This window comes from Plectropomus leopardus, chromosome 7, assembly GCF_008729295.1.
Source record: "Plectropomus leopardus isolate mb chromosome 7, YSFRI_Pleo_2.0, whole genome shotgun sequence".
NCBI lineage: Eukaryota > Metazoa > Chordata > Actinopteri > Perciformes > Serranidae > Plectropomus > Plectropomus leopardus.
The window spans coordinates 34,585,613-34,611,972 of NC_056469.1; the positions used below are offsets into that span (position 1 = coordinate 34,585,613).

At 41.0% G+C, this 26,360-nt stretch overlaps 3 protein-coding genes across 4 annotated transcripts; 1 reads left to right on the forward strand and 2 right to left on the reverse strand.

Moving 5' to 3' along the window:
• Nucleotides 1–986: 986 nt before the first annotated feature.
• On the reverse strand, nucleotides 987–3,532 carry rpp25l (ribonuclease P/MRP 25 subunit-like). Its single transcript, XM_042490416.1, has 2 exons — nucleotides 3,456–3,532; nucleotides 987–1,866 (listed from the first exon to the last, which is right to left on the reverse strand). The coding sequence occupies exon 2, from the start codon at nucleotides 1,864–1,866 to the stop codon at nucleotides 1,192–1,194; it is 675 nt and encodes a 224-aa protein (XP_042346350.1). The 5' UTR covers nucleotides 3,456–3,532; the 3' UTR covers nucleotides 987–1,191.
• A 1,046-nt stretch (nucleotides 3,533–4,578) lies between these two features.
• On the forward strand, nucleotides 4,579–11,188 carry LOC121945148. 2 transcript variants are annotated; one of them, XM_042489172.1, is made up of 6 exons: nucleotides 4,579–4,704; nucleotides 5,547–5,652; nucleotides 8,502–8,596; nucleotides 8,728–8,839; nucleotides 8,914–9,022; nucleotides 10,452–11,188. In XM_042489172.1, the coding sequence occupies exons 1-6, from the start codon at nucleotides 4,590–4,592 to the stop codon at nucleotides 10,575–10,577; spliced, it is 663 nt and encodes a 220-aa protein (XP_042345106.1). In that variant the 5' UTR covers nucleotides 4,579–4,589; the 3' UTR covers nucleotides 10,578–11,188. The 2 variants fall into 2 exon arrangements, with proteins under 2 accessions (XP_042345106.1, XP_042345107.1); XM_042489173.1 differs by having other exon boundaries at nucleotides 8,502–8,587.
• A 3,273-nt stretch (nucleotides 11,189–14,461) lies between these two features.
• LOC121946346 (zinc finger protein 497-like) lies at nucleotides 14,462–25,716 on the reverse strand. Its single transcript, XM_042490897.1, has 9 exons — nucleotides 25,132–25,716; nucleotides 23,402–23,514; nucleotides 21,575–22,254; nucleotides 20,758–21,072; nucleotides 20,157–20,235; nucleotides 19,305–19,606; nucleotides 18,545–18,616; nucleotides 18,272–18,458; nucleotides 14,462–16,661 (listed from the first exon to the last, which is right to left on the reverse strand). Exons 2-9 carry the CDS (start codon nucleotides 23,463–23,465, stop codon nucleotides 16,069–16,071), a joined length of 2,292 nt encoding a protein of 763 aa, XP_042346831.1. The 5' UTR covers nucleotides 23,466–23,514; nucleotides 25,132–25,716; the 3' UTR covers nucleotides 14,462–16,068.
• Nucleotides 25,717–26,360: the final 644 nt, after the last annotated feature.

Here is a 26,360-nt window from a genome sequence, read left to right on the forward strand (position 1 = left end):
ACAGGTGCTTTTCGACACGAAAAACTGGTGAACTTTGATGAAAAATGCATGAAAGTATTAAACTTAAAAAGCGGCCTGGAGACATTTTTCAGGACGATACCTCTGATCGATCTCGTTCAAGCAAGTTACAAAAAAATTTAACTTTCCATTCTTGTTGAGAATTTTTTCAAACCATATCAGTTTGGGCAGATAATTAATCCAGCAGTCTGCTTTTAATCCTCTTTAGTTGTTTGAGGTCTTCAGGGGTCGACCAGACCAGCTGCCCCTGAGTCTGAATATCAGGTCTCATTATAATCACGGTGCCTCCGGTCTGTTGAGGATCAGATCTCTCTTTTCCTTTTTCGAAAATAAGATTATTTCTCTGCATTATGTTTAGTAAGTTTAGGAGTTTCAGCATTCTGGATTGTTAAAAACTAAAAATCAAACTAAAACTAAATCAAACTCATTTCAGCAAAAGATGCTCGATTTTTTAACGTCTCAAACAACGACAGTCTGCTCATAAACGTAAAAAAACGTTAAAAAATAAAAATAAATGTTAACTAAACTTGACTGATCAGTCGTTTCAGATTGATATTTAAATTAATTATCTGAAACTAAAGAGGGGAGAATCACCCTGATTTGGAAAATGATCGGCTCGAGTTTCCTGATATTCAAGCAAAACTCTCAATTAATTGCAGCAGATTTTAGGTTTTGGACCGAGAAAAAAACCTGCTGAAGTTAATGTTGCGTGCTTTCTTTGGAAAACAGGAAAAAAAAAGCATTAAGCCACTTGGCAAGAAACGATCCGCAAGATGCCAGAAGTTAGTAGACTTGGAAAAAAGGTAAAAAAAAAAAATAGCAAAAAATATAATTATTGTAATTATACACTTACTATTATTTTAAGGCACCTTTTTTGCTCATTTACTTGCTTATTTCTTGTTTTTCATAAAGTTTTTTCTCTCAAATTTTCAGGTAATGTTCTTTCACCTTTTTATGCTTTTTGGGGGTAATTTCTTCTCAAGTCTTTCTCACCTTTTCATGTTTTTGAAAGACATTGATTCGGTTTCAAAGGGTTAAATAGCTAAGCTGGCGTCAAAAGCAACCAGGCTTCTTTGATTCACTTGGCCCAGATGTTAAAAAGTGTCCATGTCTTCATGCTCCCTCACAGACTTTTTGTCTCCTTTCTGTCCATGCAGTTTGTCAAAAGTTAAATTAGCTTTGTCCTTTAGGTCTGTCCTCTTTGGACCGTCCAGTCTGACGGCCCGGTGCCCTCCCTCTGCCGCCTCCTCCTCCTCCTCCTCCTCCTCCTGCTCCTCCTGCTCCTTTCTTCCTCTTGTGTCCCGGTCTCTGTCCGCCCTCCTCCCTGTTGGCAGACTGCGTCCACAGGGCGTCGTAGCGGCCCGGCGCCTGGTATCCGGGCTGGCTGCAGTCCAGCGGCTCTCTGGAGAGGAGGATCCAGATGGCGGGCAGGTTTCTGCTGACCGTCAGGCTGTCGAGGCCGGCGGCGGGCTCCAGCGGCTCCCACACCTCCTGCACGGTGCTGAACAGCAGCCTGGTGAGCTGGTGGAGCCCCTTCAGGCGCCGCTTCGTGATCTCAGCGCACGTGATGGCTTTAGCCACGCCCTTACCTGTGGCGGTGAAGACGATCTGTTTGCAGAGCGGTCGGCCCGGCGCTTCCCGCCGCTCCTCCGCAGCCACGCCGCCGTCGTCGGGCGCCTCGTCCTCCGCCGCTCGGGGTTTGGCCTCCATGCGGCTCTGGGCGTAACGCAGCAGGTTGCGGATCTTGCTGCCGTCTTTGACGCGGACCTCCGGCGTATCAGGGGGGAGGCCGGCGAACGGACAGACGGACGGCTGCTCCACCGTCCGGGCTTTAGTGTAGTTCTCCATCTGCAAATGGACAGAGGACAGCGGACAGACAGAGGACAGACAGACAGACAGAGGACAGACGGATGGAGCGGATGTAGAGTACTCTCACAATATTAAAATTATCAAAACACCAAACAGCAACTCAGATTTCCAAAGATGTCAAACCAGTTCACTCAGTGTTCAAAAGTTTAAACACCTGGATTCAGCACAAAGAGAGATGATGATCTAGATTTCAAAGTTGTTGTTTTTTTGTCCAACCAACAATTTAAAAAAAACCCCCAAAAAACCCTGTTGATTAAATAATCGAAAAATTGATGAATTATTGTAGCTGTACTTCACAGCGGAGGTGTAAATCCTGACTGACCTCTTCAGACTACATACAAACCAGACTCCATGCAAAAATTAAACCACTTTAACTTCATGTGACTTTTAATAGAATATTCCAGAAAATTTGGGGTATAAATTATTCAATTCCACATGGAAGTAAGTTGTATTTTTTATATTTAAGGTCCCATCTCTTACATCCAAGGAAAGTTTGATGAAGGGTGCCATTAGTCAGCAAACAGTACGATTTAACAAAAAACAGCGATGCTTGGTGTACTGGATGTATGCCGTATTAAATAATGCTTTGTCATGATTCAACAGCTTATTTAGAAATCTTCTGTTATGAGTTTAGTTTCACCGTTGACGAAGAAATGTTGTAATTTACAGTATTATTGACGAGGATCGGCGCGATAACTTTTCTGAGTGTTACAGGCTATTAGAGGCTCGACAACCGTCAGACAGATAACAGAAGGAGAAAATAATAAAATAATAAACGTTGTTAGCGTGAATTAAAACAACGGACTCCATGTGGTGGATGTCAAATTAGATATTAACCTCTGCAGACTATATACACACCTGGCTCCATACAACTATTACACCATTTTAACTATAGCCACTTTTCTTCTTGATTGGAAATCAGTTAATCCTGCAGAAAATGTTCTTTTTTTAAAAATTCCAGTAAAGTTCAGGGTCCAGATGATTCAGTTCTGCATGGAAATAAGATATTTTTACAGTTAAGTCCCCGTCTCTTACATAAAAGGTAAGCTTAATGAAGGCTGCTATTAGTCAGCAAAATGTACAATCAAACTAAAACCAAACATGCTTAGGATTCTGGGTGTATGCCGAATGAAGTAATGCTTCGTCATGATTCAACAGCTTGTCAGGAAATCTTCTGTCACGAGTTTAGTTTCAACATTGACAAGGAAAACTTAAAATCGACAATATTTCACGCGGGGATCGGCGCGGTGCCTTATCCGAAAGTTACAGGCTGTTTGAGGCTCGACAGCCGTCAGACTGATAACTGAAGGAGAAACTAAACGTTGTTAGAATAAATAAATTCATCAGAGTCCATGTTATTCAGTCAGTGTTGAATAAAGTGACAGAAAACTGAACTGACATCGTTATATTAGCTCTGTTAGCATGTGCGGCTAAGCTAGACGCTAATATAGCTTTAGTTTATGTTAAAGGAAATGCGCTGAGTGCAAAAATCCGGAGTCATAATAAAAGTGTAACTTCTCGGTTATAATGCCGACTCAGATATATCAATAACACGTCAATAATCTTACCTCGTGCTAGTTTGTTTGGCTATTAAACTCTCCACATGTTGGTCTTCCTCCGCGGCGACACTTTACGTCACCGTATGACGCAGCTTCTTCTTCTTCTTGTATTTTATTGGCGGGCTACACACTAACGGTGGCGGTGCATGCCGCCATCTGCTGTACCGGAAAGGTAATCTCAAGACTTTTGGGGAGTTTTATTCTGGATATTAAACCTGTTTCAAATTTGATTGTTTTTGGTTGCTGCTCGTGTCTTATGCAAAATTGTGGCCGTGACTGAGATGTTATTTTTAAAATAGTTCTTATTTCATGATAAATATAAAAAAACAATAAGAAACAAACTCCCCAAAAGTCTTGTATTATATATATATATATACATATATATTATATAATTATTCTTTTCCCAGTTATTCCATACATGGCTCAGGCATATTTACAAATTCGGTCTTGTAACAAACAGGAGATAAAACAAAGCAAAAAAAAAACAAAAAAAAAAACATGCAGAACAAACTTCATGCAACTATTTACATATATACATACATAGGTATATACATAGGTCCATGTTATGTTTGGATACAATGTTCTATTTGTCTTGCATTAATTCTTGTATTTGGGGTTTCTTTTGAGTCCATTTACATTTATGAATAATATTTCTATATTTTTTCTAACCAGAGTTGTTTGATGCCTTTTTTTTACACGCTTTTTTAAAGGTGTCAAACCAATTTTCTCAGGTATCAAATGCTCGTGAAAGGTGTCTGAAAGCAGCACAACAAAACTAACCTCAACCCAAATGTTAAAGGGTTAACATCCAAAGGTTAGAAAAAACACACACACATTCCAGATTGAATTAATTATTGATTATTGTGAATTAGAAAATGGTTGGTGGGGAACCTGGCAGCTTGTCATGAGCCAGATTTCACCTGCAGGCTGCTGCTTTAGCTCGTAATAACAGCTTAAAATAACCTTTGAGTTTGATGTGTTGAACTCCGGTGTGTTTACACCCATGCATCCTGCCAAGTGTCACGCACTGGTGTTGACTGGAAATGATGAACTGTGTCCAGACTGGGAGGAGAGTCAGGACTCTATAAAATCACTTGCACGTCTTACTGTGACAAGGAGACAGAAACCAGATTATAATCCGACATGTTTTCCCGCAGGATGCTCCTCTGCGCTCTGACTCTCACTCTGCTGGCTGTGACTGTGGAGTCCTTTGATTATGTGGACGAGAACAATGACACATATAGTGGCAATACTGACAGTAAGTTATTTCGGTTTTGGGGGGTTTTGTAATGAGGAGGAGAACTGTGAGGCCTGATCACACACGTGATGCACAAAACAGATTCATTTATTTATTGAGCTAGTACAGGGGTTCAGTTTGCACTTTACTCTGTTAATTCAGGTTGCTCGCATTGTGCATTTTAAACTAATATATTTATTATCATTAATCAGTTTTATCACAAACACCACATGGTTTTATTCTGCAATTTAATACCCATTCAATGGCTCTTTTACTCCTGGGGTTTTTCTGTTTATCCTTTTATATCCTTTTTATATTTTATACCTCTTTTATCATTTGTTGTGGGTTTTTTATCTCCTGTTTTTCTGTACAACAAGGTTCTGAGCTGCTGGAAACCTGAATTACCCAATGGGATTAATAAAGTATCTATCTATCTATCTATCTATCTATCTGTGGGTACGATACAATACAATACGATACGATATGATAGACTTTATTGGGAAAGTTGTCTTGGATTTAGTGCTGCACAGATAATACCTCCACACTTACAATAAAAACAATAATCGCACCATTACATTAAACAGCCTGAAAAAAAAAAAAAAACAGCAGATGTGCAATTGCACATAGTCTCAGTAAAACTTAATACAATATTGTGCACCAATGCACACAACACCTACTGCACTCAACCGGTAAAAAAACACCATGATGAGACTATACAACACATAGTTCCTCAGGCAGCATTGTTTAAAAGTTTAAACAACATAAGAACAAAAGGTTAAGTTTGCAGTGGAGGACTCTATATCGTCTGCCAGAAGGCAACAGCTCTCTCTGATGTGCTGCTCGCTCTGTCAACATAATCACAGGTTACGACTATTTCTATGACTATCCAGTTTCACGTGCTGAGAGGTTGGTACGACCTCTGAGATCCCTCGAATCTGCATATGGACCAATTGGCCACTCTGGAGTCAAGTGAGTCCAAACCCACTGAACCGACATATCGTATCTCTCTCTCTATATATATGAGGTCGTGATGTTGGACTGAATATCATCACAGCCGTGATGATATTCAGTCCAACATCACAACCTCAAGTGTGATATTGCTTTTATACAACAGTTCTACAAGTGTCTTTTTTTTGTTAACATGAATAAGCGACAACAGATTACGATTTGTTTGTGTAATTTATGATTTTTTTGGTTCCGCCGACACAAGTAGTTCTGGAGCCGCTGAAAGTGACAGCTGTTGCTAAGCAACACACAAACATTTTCCTGCATGCTGCTTGTTAATCTGTGTAAACTTGCTGTTGAGTATCACAAAAGATTTTTCTCAGGTGTTTTTTGATCGATGATACCGGTCAGACGGGATTTCCTCGCTCTTCAAATACAGATATAATCTACGGTAACGTTAGATAATTACAGACCATTAGTGTGAGCCTAATTAATGGATCGCCGGCTCTCTGATGGTGGTGACCAGCGCTGTAAACATGAGCCCAAAGTGGAAGGTGAGCCAGAAATCACACATTTATTTGTTTTTAGGTCAAAAAGTTTTAAAAAATGATCCTTTGACCTTTGAGTGTGGACATAAACAATCTCGAAATGCACGAGCTCGTCTCAGCTGCAGTTAGAGAAGTCATGGACTTGTTGTTTTTGTAGAATAAGTGGAGCCCTACATATAAACAAAATATTTTTTTCTCCCTGCAGTCGGTGGAAACCAAAGAATTTAACGGGAGAAAGACGGTGGCGGACTTTGTGAAAGCTGGAGGAGACGCCTACGACATCCGCCGGGCCAACTGTCACCACGCAACAGACGCCATGATGAACCTGTGAACGCGAGCGCGTCTGTTTGCTTTGATTCCTCTCGGCTCAACAGATAATAATAATAATAACAGCTGTTTCCGCTCACAGATTTCACCTTTATTAGTTTATGTCGTGTTCTTTACCGAGTTCCAAATTAAATTTCTCTTCGAGATTTACTTTAACCTCACACAGTGTAAAAAAATGTCATGTCTACAAATCATTTTTTACACAACAATTCTATCTTCCCCTAATTTAACTGATTTCAGACAAACTTCCAGTGTTGGAATAAAAGCACAGGTTTTAAATCAATTGGCGTACGCTCCTTTGATCTCAATTATTTGATGCGAGGTCAAGAAACGGATGTTTTTTTAAATGTCGTGTTTTGGGAGATTTTTTTAAGCGTTTTGTGAAATGTTGTGGGGTTTTGTTAAATGTAATTTGTTGCATTATTACAGTGCAGCCGCGAAGTGACGTCAAAGGGGAGAGAGAGTGGGGACGAAACATTAAAAAGGCAGCAGGCTGCAATCAAACCTGCGACGCTGTAAAGGACTCAGCGGACGCTGAGAGAGATGCTGCCCTGAAATGTCGAATTTTGTAAGATATCACATTTAGTAAAATTTTATCATGTTTTGTGAAATGCTTTGGTGTTTTTTGAGATGTTGTGTTTTCAGATGTTTTTTTGTTTTGTTTTTTTTTTTTTTTATAAATTTTGTGTTTTGTGAAATGTTTTTGTCAGATGTTTTTTTGGGTTTTGTGAAATGTTTTTGTCAGATGATTTTTTGGGTTTTGTGAAATGTTTTTGTGAGATGTTTTTTTGGGTTTTGTAAAGTGTAATGTTGTGAAATGTTGCGTCGGCACCAGCAGCTCCAGTCTGACTCTTGAACACTGACAGATGATTACTGATTGATAACAAACATTTGTCAACCAAGGCTATTTTTAGGGTTTTAAAACCCATGTAAACATGAGATCTGAGCTGCTTCGTGCTGTAGTTTAAATCTGTGAACAAACAGATTTTGACTTCAAATAAAACAAACCTCTTCAGTTCAGTTCAGCTGTGCAGATGAAGAAAAGCTTCAAACAGCACTGACTTTGTTCTGAGGTTATTCTGATAAAATCGCTGTATATTGTGCAGGAAAGCTGGTTGGTTTTCACTGGCAGCAAGAAGAGAGCAGCACTGCATCTTTTCATTTATGAAGCACTTCTCCATAAACTTGCTGGATATTTTTTGGGTCTTTTACAGTGCAGGATCTCAAAACTATTATGCTCCTCACAAATGGACCAATCTTCAGAAGCTCCTAAAATTAAGACACATTAATCCCTTTTTAATCAGTTTTAACCCTGTTGACTGACATACAGCACAGTGAATGTGTGATCGATGTTGTCATATGTGCTGATGTTTTTGGAGTATGTGTTGATGTAAAAAGACACGTGCCTAATGCATATCTTTGCTTTTAATGTGTACTTTGATGTCTACCTCACTTTTCATGTTTTATTAGTGTATTTTGTAATGTGTTTTTGTTGTATTTTTATGTAATCAGGGTGTCCTTGTAAAAGAGAGCTTGCTCTCAACGGCCTTCCCTCTTTAAATAAAGGCTAAATCAATATATATATATATATACATATTAACCGACAATGACACCTCAGTCTGTGATATCAGGAGTGTGTAAACTGATGCTTTGTTATAATTTTACTGTTGTTAAACTTTGGACCACTTTTACCTTAAATCAGAAACAAGGATTACTGATTTTGGTTTCCTTTGTTCACCTTGGAGGCACGCCAGAAAAACAACCTTTTACTTTCCTTTCACTGATGTGGCCGCTGATGTGCTGAACTCTGGTGTGTTTACTGTGGTTGGCAGGGTAGAAAACACTGATGCTTCTTGCCAAGTGACAAACACCAATGTTAACTGGAAATGACGAACTGAGTGCAAATGCGGAGGCGGGTCGGGACTCTATAAAGTCTCACCTGAATGTCTCACTGTGACAGGGAAACACCAGATTATAATCCGACATGTTGTCCTGCAGGATGCTCCTCTGTGCTGTGACTCTCACTCTGCTGGCTGTGACTGTGGAGTCCTTTGATTATGGTGAAAATGAGAATTATGATGAAGGTACTGACAGTAAGTCATTTAGGTTTTGGGGGTTTTCTGCAGTAAAATGTGGATTAAAACACTGTTGTGCTGCTGTAAAACCTTTTTTTGTGAGTTCAGAGTAATCTGATGTGCTGCTCTGCCCGGCGACATATTTTCAGATTCCGACGAGGATGTTTCCTTCGACTCTCCAGTTGTGCGTGCTGAGAAGGTGGTACGACCTCTGAAAGCCCTCGAATCTGCATACGGACCAATCAGCCACTCTGGAGTCAAGTGAGTCCAAACCCACTGACCTGACACATCATATAAAACAGGAATAAAACACTCTGACTGTTGTTTGTCCTCAGAGTGACGCTCGAGGACGGATCTCAGTGGCTCATCCATAAAAGAGTCGACTTTGCCGCCGGCTCTCAGATGGTGGTGACCAGCGCTAAAAACATGAGCCCAAAGTGGAAGGTGAGCCAGAAATCACACATTTATGTCTTTTACAGGTCACAAAGTTCCAAAAAATGACTCATGAGTGTGGACGCAAACAGTCATGAAATGCCAAAATGTTCTCACTCCGATCTCGTCACGTGATGCCGCTCCGTCAGGACCTTCAGCGCCTACTTCTGATGTTTTAGGTATCCTTCTGCGTCAGCTGTTTATGCCTCAGGATGCCGTTACGGTGATGTAAACAAATGCACATGGTGGGATGACGCGGCCGGTTACCGTGACAGCCTGCAAAAAGCAGCTCCGTCCTTATGTTTACGCGACAGCGCGGACCGCCACGATGACTGAGATGAGGCAGCAAAGTCAAGAATGGTTGGGTTTAGGCAAAAGAGGCACATGATAAGATGCAGAAAAAAACCTTGCACATCCACACGGGCAGCGAATTCCAGACACAATCACAAAAGTCAGTCGTTTATGGGACCCATCCGCCCTGTGAGCGCACTCACGCTGCTTTTATTACGAGTACCGGCAGCGTTAATACCTGACGCTGTTATTCAGCCTTTCATGTCAGTAGTATCTGTCTACGCCCTGCAAGACACTACAAGCTCCACCTACCTATACGTCATTGTTACGCCCACTACACCACCTTCTTAAAGGTGTATGACCTCACTACTCACCATCGATATGTATCGCTTGAACTTTCATTTAATGAGGCTAATCATCATTATTATCATTACTGTTGTTGTCATCATTTATTTTTATCAGTTATAAAAGTGTGCATGAATATAAATAAAAAATACATATATAAAACTTACCACTAAATATTTCATTAACATTACCAATGATGTCTCAAAAATATATTCTGTGTTGATATTTTCAATAATAAATGCCTTTTTATGCCTTAACAATTTTTATTTCAGTAAAATTACAAAGTTAAATGGTGGATTGTGCACACAGCGGTAAGTGTCAGTATATTTTGATAAATATAAGTATGTAAGTACTCAGATGATTGTTACACATGGGTGTATTACTGCCAGAGTTGATGAGCTTTGTTTTGAAGTAAGCAGTAGAGCCGCCCCGTGTTTACAAAAATAGTGACCGAATAACTTTCTAATTAATCGACTAATTGTTTCAGCTGCACTTGTATATTTTCATATTTTTTGTTTTAGCGCAAATATCTTAATTTTTAAAGTAGTTATCCACTAAAAGTAGTTAGTGAAGTAGATGTGGGAAGTAACAAGCGATTGAAATACTTCAGTAACATAAAAGTTACTTCAGATTCGTACTAAAGTGCAGTATTTGAGTAAATGTACAGAGGCAGAGGGAAACACAGTAACTGAAATTACAGTTATTGGAATCAACTGACCATCTGTAGTATATTTAGCCCTGAAAACTGATAATCCAGTCATTATAATTACTCTGAAACATTATCTGTGTATTTTTCTCTCTGCAGTCGGTGGAAACCAAAGAAGTTAAAGGGAGGAAGACGGTGGCGGACTTCGTGAAGGCCGGAGGAGACGCCTACGACATCCTCCTGGCCAACTGTCACCACTCAGTAGACGCCATGATGAACCTGTGAGCACGAGCACGTCTGTTTTCTCAAAGCTCGTTTCCTCTCACGGAAATGACCTTTATTCGTTTATGTCGTGTTGTCTGAGCTCCAAAACACATTTTACCACAAGATTTACTTAAACCTCGCAACAGAAATGAAACGTCATGTCTGAATATTATTTTTAACACAACAATTTTATCTTCACCAACATAAAACTATTTTCTTTTTATTGACGGTCTGACTGCTCGTGTTTCAAACTGATCTGAGCTTCGTCATTTTCTTTCTCCTCGATGCCGGCCTCATTTCACCGTGGCAGACAAACTTAAGATGTCAGAATAAAATCACTGATTTTTAAATAAGTTGGTGTGCGCTTCTGTAATCTCCATCGTTGGGTGTAAGATGTGAAACAGATATTATTTGAAATGTTGTTGGGGTCTATGAAATGTGTTTTCCAAAATGCTGTTGTGTTTCGTGAAGTGTTCCATTTCTGCTTTGTGAATATTGTGTTTTGTGTCTTTTTTTAAAGTTTTTTTGTGTTTTGTGAAATGTTTTTGTGTTTTGTGAAATGTTGCGTCTGCACCAGCAGCTGCAGTCTGTTTGCTAACCAGGACGCCTGAATTCACTACGATGAAAACTTTCTGTTAACCTGACGCCACACAACTGTTAAACCAATCAGACGGCATTCTGGTCCTGTGATTATGTTTATACATCCTGTTAGACACAGAAATATAAATGGGACCAAAACCAAATTCGACGCGGCAGACTTTCCTGCCCAGAATAACACGAGGAGGCTGATTCTTTAACACTGTCAGACCATTACTGATTGATAACAGGATTTTGTCCCGTGAGGCTTTAGGATTACTAAATCCATGTAAACATGAGCTTTGAGCTGCTTCACGCTGCAGTTTAAATCTGTCAACACAGAGATGAAGACTTTGACTTCAAATAAAACAAACCTCTTCAGCTTCAAACAGGGTTTACTTTGTTCTGAGGTTATTCTGATTTATAATAACAGATGCTGGCGCCTCAGTGATGCGGAGTTTGTAAACTGATGTTTTGATATAATTTGGATTTTGCTAAACATAGACCCCTTTAACTTACAATCATAAACATGGATTGCTGTTTTTGGATGCAAGAAAAACAAAATTACACATAACATGTAGTGAGTCAGTGATATTCAAATAGTCATTTGGGGTTAAAGTTATCCTAAAGAGACCACCAAACTCACTCACAGAATTTAATTAGCACAACTTAACAGAAGTCTTTAGAGCAGGGATACTAAACTTGCATAGCCAGGGGCCACTTTTATAAAACGAACGGAGGCCGGGGGCCAGTTGCAGCAGCCCTGCAGGTCATGTGTTTGCTGTGGCGTTTCGTGGACAACTGAGCCTTAAAGGAATAGTTTACCAAAATATGAAAATTCAGTCATTATGTTCTCCCCCTCATACCGATGGAAAGTCAGGTTAAGTTTTATAGTCCACAAAACACTGCCGGAGATTCATGGAGAAAAGATGCTGCACTCACCTCCCAAACAATTGAAGCAAGGATTCAAATGTTAAAAAAAAAACATAACAAAACCACAAAATGTCTCCATACTGCTCGTCTGAAGAAATCCAAGCGTCCTGAAGCCCCGACATGCTGAGTTGTTTTGAAAAACATCATTGGCGCCATGTTTTCAGCCTCACTGTAGCCTGTAGCTCCTAGTGTGGGACCAACGAGAGCTCGCGGTGTCAGCACGCCAGTGTTTACATGTGACCTGGACACCCCCCCCCCCCCCACACACACACACAGACTTGTGGAGTTAGCAGCAAGCAACAAGTCTCTTTGTCTTGTTTAAAACTACTGTATATTGGGGGTGGGGGGGGGCTTTCAGGTAGCATGTAAACACTGACATGAGCGCACATGCACGAATTTACATTCAAAGTAAAAAAAAAAACACTGTGAACCAGTTCAATTTTATTGAGATTTCAGGCCAGAAAGTATCACTGCTTTTTTAATTTAATAACTTTTGAGGGTAATTCTGCTGAAGTTATGACCTCTCGTATTTACTGTCGTCAGCAGTGTAGAAAGAACGAATGAATCCAGCCAAAAGACAAACACAGATGTGAACTGGGACACATGAACTGTGTCCACACAGGGAGGAGGATCAGGACTCTATAAAGTCTCACTGAGCTGCGACGGGAGGACAAAACCCAGATTATAATCCAACATGTTTTCCTTCAAGATGCTCCTCTGTGCTCTGACGCTCACTCTGCTGGCTGTCGCTGTTGAGTCCGGCGATTACCTTGGAAAAAAACGTCTGTCTTACAGTGAGTGTAATTGTAATGAGAGTGAGTGTAATTTGTTTTTTTGGGAGGTATTCTGAAGAAAAATGTGATTTAAAATCATTAATGTGCCGCTCTAAAACCTTCCTCTGAGTCTGAAGTTAATCTGGCTGATGTGCTGCTCTGTCAGGCAAAATAATCGATCACACCCTCGACTGGATGGAACCAGAATCCGAAGAGAGCGATTTCAGCGACTCTCCAGTTTCAAGGGCTGAGAAGTTGGTACGACCAATGAGATCCCTAAAATCTGCATACGGACCAATCAGCCACTCTGGAGTCAAGTGAGTCCGAACCCACTGACCTGACACATCATGATCAAAAATGAAGGGTAAACACTAACCGTCGTTTGTCCCTCAGAGTGACACTCGAGGACGGATCTCAGTGGCTCATCCACAAACGAGAAAACGGCGGCGACTCTCAGATGGTGGTGACCAGCGCTGAAAACATGAGCCCAAAGTGGAAGGTGAGCCAGAAACCACAGTTCAAAGGTCAAGAAGTTCAAACAAAAGCTCCTCTGACTTTGAGTGTGGAGCTGCAGCTTCATATCAACAGTTCAAACATGACAGTGATCAACACGACTCTTCCTCCGCCGACTTCTAATACAGACGGACGAAAAACAATGCACACCCAAAAAATGTCGAGATGCAAATGTGTATTTGAGCATCAATGACTAAATGTTCTGCGTACATATAAACCATACGCTCATTGCATTTTTAATCCTGCTCTCTTTGTGTTTCATCTCTGCAGTCGGTGGAAACCAAAGACTTTAACGGGAGAAAGACGGTGGCGGACTTCGTGAAGGCCGGAGGAGACGCCTACGACGTCCGCCGGGCCAACTGTCACCACGCAACAGACGCCATGATGAACCTGTGAACACGAGCGCGTCTGTTTTTTGATTCCTAATAATAACAGCTGTTTCCGCTCACAGATTTCACCTTTATTAGTTTACGATGTTTGAGCTAAAATCCAACATTAATACGAGATTTACTGCAACCTCAGGACTGACATAAAACTTCGGTTCTTCACAGCGATAAAACTGTTTTCTTTACCTCCGTTTTCTGACTGCTCGTGTTAATCTTTTAACGCGACAGAGACCGTTACCATTTCCTATCTACCTGACGCACATCTAACACAACAAACAACGTTACAAGTGTTTTTACCGTGGCAGACAAATTTTCATGTCGGAATAAAAAGAGTTTTACCTCAGCTGGTGTACGCGCCATTGATCTCTGAAATGTCGTGTTTTGGAAAATGTGCTTTGTGAAGTCGTGCATTTCACGCCATGTTTTGTTTTGTGAAATGTGTTTTTTGAGATGTTTTGTTAAATGTTTCTTTAAACGTCAGTGTTTGTGACATGTTGTGGTGTTTTTTATGTTTTGTGAAATGTGTTTTTTAAAATGTTGTAGTGTTCTTGTGAAATGTTGTGTCTGTCACTGTTGTGTCGTGGCGTTTTGTTGTTTTATGAAATGTGTGCTGAAATGTTGTTCTGTGAAATGTTTCTTTAAATGTTTGTGTGTTGCGATGTTTTGTGAATGTTGTTTTTCGTTGAAATGTTGTGTTTGTGAATGTTGATTTTTTCACGATTGTGTCGTGAAATTGTGTTGTTTTATGAATTGTGTTTGTTGAAAAGTTGTGTTTTGTGAAATCATGTATTTTGACCCTAAGGGCCACCGTACTGTATTGAAAACATGGACGAAATTAGATAAAGACGTCCTCAGAAAACATAGACGCCAGACTTCACACAAAAATTAAATAATTTAAACTTCAGCCACTCCCCCGACACCTCCCTCTGAAGTAAAACAAAGACAAACCAAAGACATTTAAACACTTTATTTTTCTTCATTTTCAGTCTCAGTCACTTTATTGATCTGAAGGAATACAACAACAGCAGAGTCTCCGCTGATTTCTACTCTAAATAAATAAGTGATGCGTTGATTCCCGTTTGTGTAATGACACACTGACGCTCCGTCGCAGCAGAACGGCCTCGGCGCTCCGACAAACTGTCTTTGGATTAATAATGGACCGTACTGCATGAAGTAGGGATGGGGATCGTTACATTTTATCGATATCGATACCATTATCGAGACTCTTTAACGATCCCAGTTTTATCAATATCACTATTGATACTTTTCTATTATCTGGTGTAAAGTCGAATGAATCAATGTTTCTTTTATATTGCTGGAAAAACAAAATTTTCAGCCCAAAAACCCTGTATTATCAATAAAAACAATATTTTTACTGATTTTTCATTTTACCGAGCCGACCTTTAACACATCACAGTGAAACTAATGCGACCTCGTTCCTACCTCCCATCCTGCCGACTTTTACTCGGATTTCAACACTGTGTTTTTGACCTGCGGGGGCTTGCTACAAAGTTTGGGTTTGCTTTGGCTGCTGCTACGATGACGACCGTGCCGGCGGTTCTGCAGCAGCAGCTGACAGAGTTGAGTTTTTTGTTTTCAACCCGAAGACAGTCGAAGATTCTGCATTTATCGTTTTAAAGGTTTTGAAACATCTTGTGGACTACAGTTAAAAATGAGCCTGATGGCAAACACCAGTACATTTACAGAAATGTTGATTAATGTGTGCTGTGCTTTTAAATAAAATAAAATACAATAAAATCTAGTTTTAATTTGATGTACAGTCGATATATGCGGACCAGAGACTGGATTTAAATGACTTCTCGACTCGAAATGTGCGCTCCCTCACAGGACCGAGGGACTCGACGGCAGTATCGATTAGCTCAAACGTTATTGAATTTTGAATTTTGGGTTTTGAAAAAAACAGAACTGGGTCCTCAACAGAACCCTGTTTTGATCCCCATCCCTAATATAGAGTCCTCGAGAAAGGCACTGACCTTTGACCTTCACATAGACAAGAAGTGATGTCATTTCTCTTTGACCAAACTGTGTTTTAAGCACCAAAAATATATATATATTAAAAAAACCTTCACAGATATGAGACCAAAATCCATCTGAAGTGTCGTCTCACTGTCAGGATCACAGTGAGATTTAAATTACTAACTAATGTTTTGTTTTAGTGCTGCAACTAAAAATGTTCTGAATGAAACTCAGCGTTCAGTCTCAAGCGTCCTCACTGGTTACCTAGCAACCAGCAGTCCACACATGTTGGGCTGCTGGGAATGTCTTTACAGAGACAGGCGGTTTTCTCGGCGTCTCTTCAGGCTCACGCCGTCAGACCGCTGAGATCTCACCGTCCGTCTCTCCTGCTCTCTGCGGCGGCGCGTTTGGCGACTCGTGTTTCTTCATGTGGTTGCGGAAGATCCGGGCTCCGCTCAGGTTCTTCTTGCAGATGTTGCAGAAGTACGGCCGGGTGTCGGAGTGCACGTTCACGTGGTAGGTGAGCTCCAGGGCGCGGCTGAAGCTCTTGCTGCAGAGAGGACACTGGTAGCGGACCCCCGAGTGCGTCAGCTGGTGGCTCTTGAGCGAGCTCTGCTGTTTGAAGGTCTTCTGGCAGACGGAGCACTGGTACGGCCGGGCGTCGGTGTGCAGCCGCTGGTGTCGGCGCAGGGCGCTGGAGAAGGTGAAGCTCTTGTTGCAGTCGGAGCAGGTGTAGGGTTTCTCCCCGGTGTGGATCCTCAGGTGCTCCGTCATGTGCACGTGTTGGGTGAAGCTCTTGTTGCAGGTGGGGCACTGAAAGGGGCGCTCCCCCGAGTGGATCCTCAGGTGTTTCTGCAGCGCAGACGCCTTAAAACAGTCTCGACCACAAACAGGACAGCAGTGCTTCTTTTTCCCATCGCTGTCCGCGTCGATCCCTCGATCTTGTTCTGTCAGCGACATGAAGCACATCATCAGTGAGACGCTCGGTATCTGGTTTTCCTGACCTCAGAGTCAGACCCACAAAGAATGGACTACGCAGGCTAATAGCACCGTGATCCGGAGTCGAACGCCTTCAACATGAAGTCAACTGTGGAGGACGAAAAGCTCGCTGACGAGATCAGTGAAGACAACACGCAGACGAGCCGCCATATCCTCTGAATTTTTGCTTTTGCGTTCTCTTCTTGTATTTGTATCTGTTTTGTTCATGTACTTTGTATTCTTTAGTTTGCGTCTGTATTTGTTTATATTTTTACATTTCATGTAAAGTGCCTTTGAGTACCTAGAAAAGCGCTATTTAAGTCCTATCTTTTATTACTATTGTTCACATTATGACTTTTTTTTGGTACCTGCGTGAAATTGCTGGGAATCGTCCTCTGTTCAAGAAATTAAATCTGCTGTCATTTTTCACATCAATATTTATCAAAGAAATGTTTTTATGTGTAAACGTATGTTTCAAAAGCACATATCCAACAAATAAAAGCAGAGGGCGTTTATCGTCCTCATTACAACTCTCAGACAACATGCTCTGAAATACAGATGAGCATCGCTGAGAAACACCAGTCCTCACTCCGCTAAAAGCTGTCGCTCAAAGCTGTTCGAGGGGGAGACTGACAGTTTCTCATCAAAGGGGGGTGGGCTCAGGCCGTCACAGAGTTTGGTCTTTTGTTTGAGCTGCAGGACTGTCAGAAACCGTAGAGAAGTTGTTTTATTGATGACTGCGTAAGATTTTACACGTTTAAACTGTAGAAATCTTTAGTGTGAGCAGACGCCACACTGTCTGCATCTTCATGTTTTTACTCTCTGCTCTTTGCAGACTAACACGCTGTTAGGCTGTTTCTATCAACGCTGAATGAACTTTGTCCCTCGACGACACCGACAGAGGACGTTCTGTGTTTACTTTAAGCGTGAGCTCTGCGCCGGATCCGCTGTCTGATCAATAAACCCTCAGTGTGTCTCAGGGTTCCTGCAGCTTAAGGCTGCAGGGTAGATTTAAGACTTTTTAAGACATTTTTAATGCATTTGGATAAACTTTAGGACCAATTTTCAATAACAACAATTTATTTAAAACATGAACCAACATAAATTATTATTAAATTATTAAATTATTATTATTATTAATTTTGACCCAAATGTGTTTCGTAAAATATAACATGACTTGCAGATTGTATTTTTTCCCACTTTGCATTTGTCTTTCCACTTCCTTACAAACAAAATAATAAGTGTTGTTGGTTCAACTGTCCGGATCTGTGTGACATTGATATGAGAAGCATTTGGTAAATTATGGAGAGATGTCACCAATTATTTTTGAGATTTAACAATGCAACATCATGAAACTGTTGCAAAATTTTGCATTGCATTTTTAGGACTTGATGTATTTAAGGCATGTTAATACCAATCAAAGCCTTATTTTTGGATTACTAAATTCAATGCCTTTCAAGACTTTTTAAGGATCTCTGGGAACCCCGAGTGTGTCCGTCCAGCTTTGACGTCCCACACAGATCACGATTTTCAGGCTCGCAGCTGCCGATTAGTCTTATTATGAAAACCGCTGACGTACCGATCAGTGCTGGTCTCCAGTCCTCCTCCTCCCCGTCAGAGTTGATCAAACCGCTGATGTCTCCTTCCTCGTCCTCTTCTCTGTCTTCCTCCTTCAACGGTAAGATGTCCTGGACACCTTGGTTACCAGGTAGAGGTGCGGTCTCAGCGATGAGGGACTCTGTGGTGGAAGAAAGGTCCTCTGACTCCTGGAGACAAAACAGTCTCAACTTGAGGTCCGTTTGGAGCTTTTCAACAGCTCACTTGATGACGACTGAAAGGCTCAGTTTCTTACCTCCTTCATCATCCCTCCCTCCTCTCTCTCCTCCTCTTCTTCCTCTTCAGTCTTCACGTTGAACCAGAATTCCTGAAACAGACCACATCACCTCATCACTGTCAAACACAACTTCAGCTTGAAGTTGTGCAGTTGAAGTTGAGAAGTAGGCCGACTCAAACGTTTTTAATTCCTGAGTAAAATGATTAACAGCACAGAAGTTTGACAGAAGCTGAAGTCAGAGTCCTGCAGTCAGGAGAGGTCGGCCTATTATCAGCACAATGTGCTTCAGTTTACCTGAAGTTTGTTTCAGATGGAGCTTTTCATTTTCATATAATGCTGGAAAGTTTAATAAATAATAATAAATCACATGTTTATTACACTCCAACACACCATGGTCACTATGAGGACCAAAACTAACCACAAAAAAAGCAAAATAATCGTTCTTTAATCGTCATCAAAGTAAAATGTTAAGTTAATGGTGATATTGATTTTAGGTATGAGGCTCGGACCTTTGCTGGGAGGAGATTTTAGTACCTGGACCTCTGTGAGTTTTAGTAGAATAGGTCCTCCAGCTGGTGATGCTGTTCTACAGTATATTTGTCATGTTCAATGTCTGACAGAAAATAAATATTTAAACCTAAATGAACCTGATGATATCTTCATATCTCACTGAGGAGTCAAAGGAACCTTTAGGCTCGACAGAAACAGTGATTTAATGTACATCGTGATGTCTATCTCTTTCACTCTGAGCTCTTCTCCAGGTGTCCTGAAGTCTCACCTTGTCTGCGGGGATGGCGATGAGTCCGTCCCTGATGTGGATCCTCATGTGTTTCCGGAGCAGGCAGGGCCTCAGGAAGCTCTTGAAGCAGATGCTGCAGCTGTGAGGTTTGTCCGACATGTGACTCTTCTCGTGAGCCCTCAGGCTGCTCACGGTGGTGAAGGACTTGTTGCACATCGAGCAGCAGTGCAGCTTCTCTGTGGCGTGGATCTTGAAGTGCTCTCGGAGTCTGCACGGCCTCGTGTAGCTCTTCCCACAGACGGAGCAGCTGTGGAGCTTCTTTTCTCTGCCGGGACCACCGTCTAAAAATATCAACACAGGATCAAAGTTAAGGATCAGCAGGACTCAGAGAGAAGAAACAGATTCATTTTATCTTCAGTTTAACAGGTTTTAAAATGGGGCTTAAAGGGATAGTTCATCCAAAAATGAAGAGTCATTATCCACTCAGCCTCATGCCAATGAAAAAAACACTGCTGGAGGTTCACAGGGAAAGCACGTTGTCCTCATCTCCCAAACAATTGAAGCAAATGGTGAGAAGGTTGTTAACAAAATACAGAATAAAATCAAAAAATGTCTCCATACTGCTTGTCCAAATAATCCAAGTGTCCTGAAGCCCAAACATGCCAAGTTGTTTTGAAAAACGTCATTGGTGTCATGTTTTTAGCCTAGTGGGAGCTGCATTCACGTTTGTGCGCTCGTTTTTTGGGTGAACTGTCCCTTTAAGTAAAGACTGAGAAAAGGTGCTCCTCTGTGGTTTGAATAAACATTATTGTGCACTGACATGTATATAATGTCATTATTTCAGTATACACAGCCTTTCATGGTTAAATGAACATAAACTGATGTTCTCACCCGTCAGTGAATGTGTCGCCTCCACTTCACCGTCAGTATTTTCAACCTTCAGCCCGTTCAGAGCGCCGTCACTGAGCTTCTGTAACGAACAGCAGCTGTTTGATTAACAGTCCAGAAACTGAAGATACACTAAAGAGAAGAGCAGCAGATATCATATTTACTGTAAACTGCTAATCCTTGGCATGTGTGTTTACGGTTATCAAAATACTAGATTATTTTCTGTTGATCGATTCATTGTGTCTGCTGTTGTGATGTGTCACTTAACCCTTTGAAACCTGATGTAACATCCCTCTTCTTCGCTGCAACTCGGCAAGAAATGTTACACAATAAATTAAAACAAGTAAATAAAAATATTGTTAAAAAAGCTACACTTGGATTAAATAAGTAATTAAAATTGTGTTTCAGAATTATTATAACATTTCAAGCAGTTTTTTTACACTTTGTTTTCTTTATTGTTTCACTAATTTTCTTGTTCGTTTTGGGGTCATTGGTTGTTAATTTGCTCATTTCCACCTTTCCGTGTTTTTGAAAGAAAGTAAGCCAATTTGCTCGGGTTTCAAAGGGTTAATGATTACTTGTCAGTGGTGAGTGTGACGCTCACCGTGTCATCTGCGTCCGACGGTGTGGAGCTGTTGTCGGGTCTGGCGGCGGCGTGGCGTCCCCTGCTGTGGATCTCCTGGTGCTTCTTAAACACTCGATGCATGGTGAAGCGTTTCTTGCAGACGTCGCACTGGAACGGCCTCTCTCCGGTGTGAGAGCGGACGTGCTCCCTCAGGTGCGACGCTCTGCTGAAACCTCGGCCGCAAATGTCGCACACAAACTTCCGCGCCCTGTGGTGGAGCTGCTGGTGCAGCTGCAGCTTCTCGGCAGTGGAGAAGTCTTTGTGGCACAGGAGGCAGCCGTGAGGCGTTTCCTCCTGATTTTTAAGACAAAAAAAGATCATTTGATTTAGTCACAAAAAATATTTCTTTTTGGAGAAGGCAAATTAACGCACTGACACACGCAGTCGGTGCGTTCACAGGTGATTTGATTTCTGAACGTTTCGGATGGTTTTTGCTCCTGTGATAAATCGATTTTCTCTGACGTCGTCATTTTGACCAACAGACTTGGGCTCGTGTGAAAGCTTTCGGATCAGTCTGATGTTAAGTCAAAAACTGGACCGGACCAGTTTACAAAATTTAACCAGGAGGCGCGCTTGACTCGGGCTCCTGAGCGGAACATAATGACCCGTGTCTCCAGTTCAAACTGGTCGGATTCGGCACCCTGACGCCACAGATTGCTGATGTAGGCTAGTTTATCATTTGCCAGAAGCTGTCGATGCCAAATGCCGGTTTAATCAGTTATAAAACGGTTGAAGCTCACACACGAATATTCCCTGTTTTGCTTCACCGGCCGTTAGTTATAAACCTGAAGCTCACCTCGCCAGCGGCAGCTGCAGCTGCGACCGCATCCTCCTCCTCTGCGTGTCTCAGCAGGTGCTTCCTCAGCAGGCCCGGCCGGTTGAAGCTCTTGGAGCACAGCGAGCAGGGATGAGGCTTCTGCCCGGTGTGGAGCCTCACGTGGTCCCTGAAGGACGACGGCGTGGAGAAAACCTTCTTGCAGACTGAGCAGGAGAGGAGGTTCTCCTCCGCGTGGCTCTTCTTGTGATCGCTGAGGCCCGTCCTGGAGGCGAAGCGTTTGGGGCACACCGGGCAGCAGAACGGCCTCTCTCCGGTGTGCGTCCGTTCGTGTTGTACGAGATGCCGCCGCTGAACGAAGCCGCGGCCGCACACCGAGCAGTAGAAGGGTTTCTCTGCGGCGTGTCCGAGCCGGTGCCTCCGCAGGCAGCCCAGCTGGGCGTAGCTGACCCCGCAGTCCGGACAGGAGTACGGCTTCTCACCGGTGTGAACCCGCTGGTGCACCGACGCGTTTATCTTCTTGCTGAAGCGCTTTCCGCATATGGGGCAGCTGTATGGTTTGTCGCCAGAGTGCGAGTTCATGTGGTCCGCCAGCCGAGACGGCCGGGAGAACTCCCTGCTGCATACTGAGCAGCGGTGACGGGGCCGAGACCGACGGCCGCTTTGTTTTAATGCTGGTTCTTCTGCTGTCTCGATGTCTCCTGCAGGAAATTATACCGACATTAATAACTCAAACAAATTATCGACTTCATATAAAATATAAACTGTGTCTAGAAATGTACAGAAGTTCAACATTTTTGGAAATACATTTATTGAATGTAGAGTTGTTTATTGGTTTATACTGACGCAGCTGATGCGATATTGTTGGTGTAACCTTTCATGCAGATTTTTGAAATTAATTTGAGGACTTATTCATTTTCAGCGCGATGATGTTCTGTAGTCGTAGGGGCCGAGAGAAAAATGCGCCACGCAGCAGCATGAGAGCAGTACCCGACTGGCACGCCGTCCCGTAGGGGAACAGCTGTTTCACTGGCGTCGCTTTTCGAGCAATGCGTCTAAGCGTCATCAACGCCTCATTTAGCTACTTGTTGGCAATCACCTTTTTTTAAGGCACATAACAGCTCAGCGCCCACAGTGGGGCATTTACTGACTTATTTTATGTCGTGGAAGAAAACAAAGTCTGTTCAGCTGGTGTTACCACAGACCTTAATAAGGTTTCTAACCAAAAACACATAAAAAAAAAGAAAACACTGACTGAGAGGAGGGACCCGGAGCTGCTGAAATGCTAAAAAAATTAAAGGGATTGACTCTGTTTTGGAGCCAGCCTCAAGTGGCCATTAGAGGAACTGCAGGTTTTGGGACTCCACTGTCGGAGGTTGCTGCTTGAACGTAACCTGTGTAACTACTGTAGCAGATACCAGACGTGCACTCTGTGGTGAAGTGGAGGACGCTGTATTTAACAGAGATGGCTATTCAGCACGCTGAGGAAATAAAATAAAAAAAAAAATACATATAATATATTTTACTTATAAAGCACTTTTCAAAACAAAGTTATAAAGTGCTTTACATGGGTTAAAACTATGCAGGATTTAGGCAAATGAAATCAGGCAATTTAATACAAAAACGAAAGATGGCACCAGCATGTTAGAAAGTATGGGACGACTGGTGGCATTTTCTGGAACTGAATGCTTTCATTTATGTGATGGGTATTTGGTGAAGTTTCTGTGGGTATTGGTATTGCTTTAAGGGTATTGGTAGTAGTGCTGTATTTTTGAAACTAAAACCAGCCCTGTTGTTGTCACATATAAAGAGTTTTTTGCATGGATATATTTTAATAATGAACCCGACCTTGGGCAGGAAGCTGCTGACAGTCGTCTTCATTTTGCTCCTCTTTCACTTTGACTCCATTCATCTCCTCATGCTCTGCTCCTTCTGAGGGTGGACACGTCTCCGCAAGGCCTCTGAGACAAAGACAGAAGGACACAGTTAGAAATCTTACAGTTTCTGGCTATGATAAATGCTGTAATTTTGCCGATTTTTTTGGTCTTGAAAGGCATGTTTTCTTTAAAAAAATCTTTATTAAAATAAATACAAAATATTAACCCAGAGGGACACTTTAATATTACACTCTCTCATATTGCTCTATGCACAAAATGAGCTTTTCAAAATCAAGCTTTAAAAAATACTATACATCAATATTATTTTCTAGGTTTTCTGAATATTTTTTTAACCAACATCAGTCCTAATCATTAATATGAAATATTCATTAATTTTCAGAATTTTAACCCATTAAATATCAGGTTTTTGTTACGATGCCACCATTATTTAGATTAAAAACACAAAACGTGAATTGTTTTCAATATACTACATGCATTATCTGGGCCTATGATACGTCAATGATTAGCAGAAACATTTATTTCAAACATTATTTTTTGTGCAGTGTCAAATACACATACTGCTCTGCACAGAAAATGCACTTTTCAAAATCAGCTATAAAAAATATTATAAATCAATATGATTTTTTACTTTCACTGAGTTGATATTTTTTAACCAACATCAGTCCTAATCATAAATACCAAACATTCATCAATTTTCATTATTTTAACCTTTCCAATGACAGAGTTTTATCATGATGCCCCTATGTTTTTAGATGAAATTACTTTCAATATACTACATGAAAAGTACTTTTTAATGATCAAAGCCTGAGATATGTCAATAATTTGCAGCAACACTGACTGTGACAGTGCACCTATAGTGGAAATAGTATGTATTTTGTCCATTGGCCAAATCTGATTTTTTCAAAATGATGTAATCTTGTGCAAAATCCAAGTCAAAAGCCCAGAATGACACCCGGAAATAAAACATGTTTTTCTGCTCTGATGGCTGTGGGATCAAAAATGTTTGAATGGGTTTCAATGGAGCATTTTTTTTTTTTTTTTACCTCAACAGTCTGAGTGTAACTATTTAGTTTCCACAGTGTATTTTAGACTTATTGTAGGAGCTGAGCTGATTAAACAAAAATAAACAACCTCGCCAAAATGTATGCCACATGCATGAACACAGCCAAAATTATCAAAAAATTAAGAATGAAAAGCGCATAAAATGTGCCAAACAGTTATAGCTGGGTACTTTCCCCCAAAACCAAAATAATAACCCAGTGCTTAAAAATGACTTGACATGCGCGCCCCTTTGATTCACCCCCTCCGCTCCCATAAATAACGAACAGTCCCTAAAACATCTCGCCATTTATCGTTAACAATGGTGGAGTAAGTATTTAAATCATGCTTTCTTGTAGTAATACTGCAAAAATACTCTGTAACAAGTCCCGCATTGAAAATGTAACTTCATTACACATTTAAAGTTATGTATGAATTGTCACGTCATCGATTATCATTGATTAAAGTTAGGTGGTAACGTTGCGCGTGTTGGACGCGTTAATTAAAGCGATTCAGCCAATCAGAGATGAGAAAAGCGCTAACAAGCTAATATATCGCTCTGAAGCTAACGGTTAAAGCTAGCTTGCTAATCGTAAAATAACACGTTAATGTTCACCGAAACACACAAACACAAACCATTACCGTAGTTCTCAGCAGACTCCCGAAGAGCACGGCGTTAAAAAAACACACAAAAATACTACAGAAGTAAGAAAATCCTCCGGGAGAGGACGACTGCTTTGACTTTGTGTTAACGGAGTGCTAGGATGCTAGCTCTGTTTGCTAGCTCCGGTGCAGGCGTCAGATAACGTAAAGCAGTCCTGGACGGCTGCGACAGAGAAACACGCATTTCTGTCTTTTAACGCCGATAAAGTTATTTTTCAGAAGTAATATTACACATATTAATTCATATGAGTAAAGTAGAACTTCTCAACAGCCTGTCAGGTGAATTCACGATGATGTCAGGACTCGTTAAACGGCCCCAAACACGACTTTTACTCCGGTGAAACGCAGGTAAATTCAACAAAAACTCAAACATGGCGCACACGTCTTCCTCGCTCAGCAGCTGCTCAGCTTTACGTTCAGTGCTGCCGCTGCTGGCCGGAAGGTGAACTGCAGCTGCACAAACTGGCAAATGAAATTAACTCTTTGAAACATGGAGCGACATCACTTGTGATGCTTTCAGACACATTTCACAGGCATTTCAGCCCATGAACTCTGAGCAAAATAGTGATTGTCCCCCCCAAAACTAGAAAGAAATGTTCCACAAATTGCAAGAAATTGGCTGATTTAGAAAATTATTTTGAAAAAGGTAGGGAAAACAATTATTAAAATTATTAGTATCAAATTAAATATTTAAAATCATATTACAAAATTATAATTATTACAATTCTTTAGCTTTTTTCAGCCATTTCCTTGTTTTTAATTTTTAAAAACATTTATTTTTAAAATTTCTTTTTCCTTTTCTAATTTCTTGCTCATTTTTTGGGGCCTTCTTTCCATGTTTATACTTTATACTTATACTCCACTACATTTCAGAAGGAAATATTGTACTTTTTACTTCAACATGTTTATCTACAAATTTTATTTACTAGTTACTTTACAGATAAATATTACTGCATAAAAAGCATGAGAAGAGCTCATTGAATATGTTTTGTTCATCTGCCAAAAAGTTAACAAGTACATTAAAACAATAAGTCAAATAATTAATTGGCAACTATTTTGATAAACACTTCAGTCATTTTCTTTCTTTCTTTTCTTTTTTTTTTTTTTTTTTTTTTTAATAATTTTGACTTTTTGAGTGTTCTTTTTTTGTTTTTCTACATTGGGTACTTTTCATTTTATACTTTATGTACATTTCCCTGATGATACTT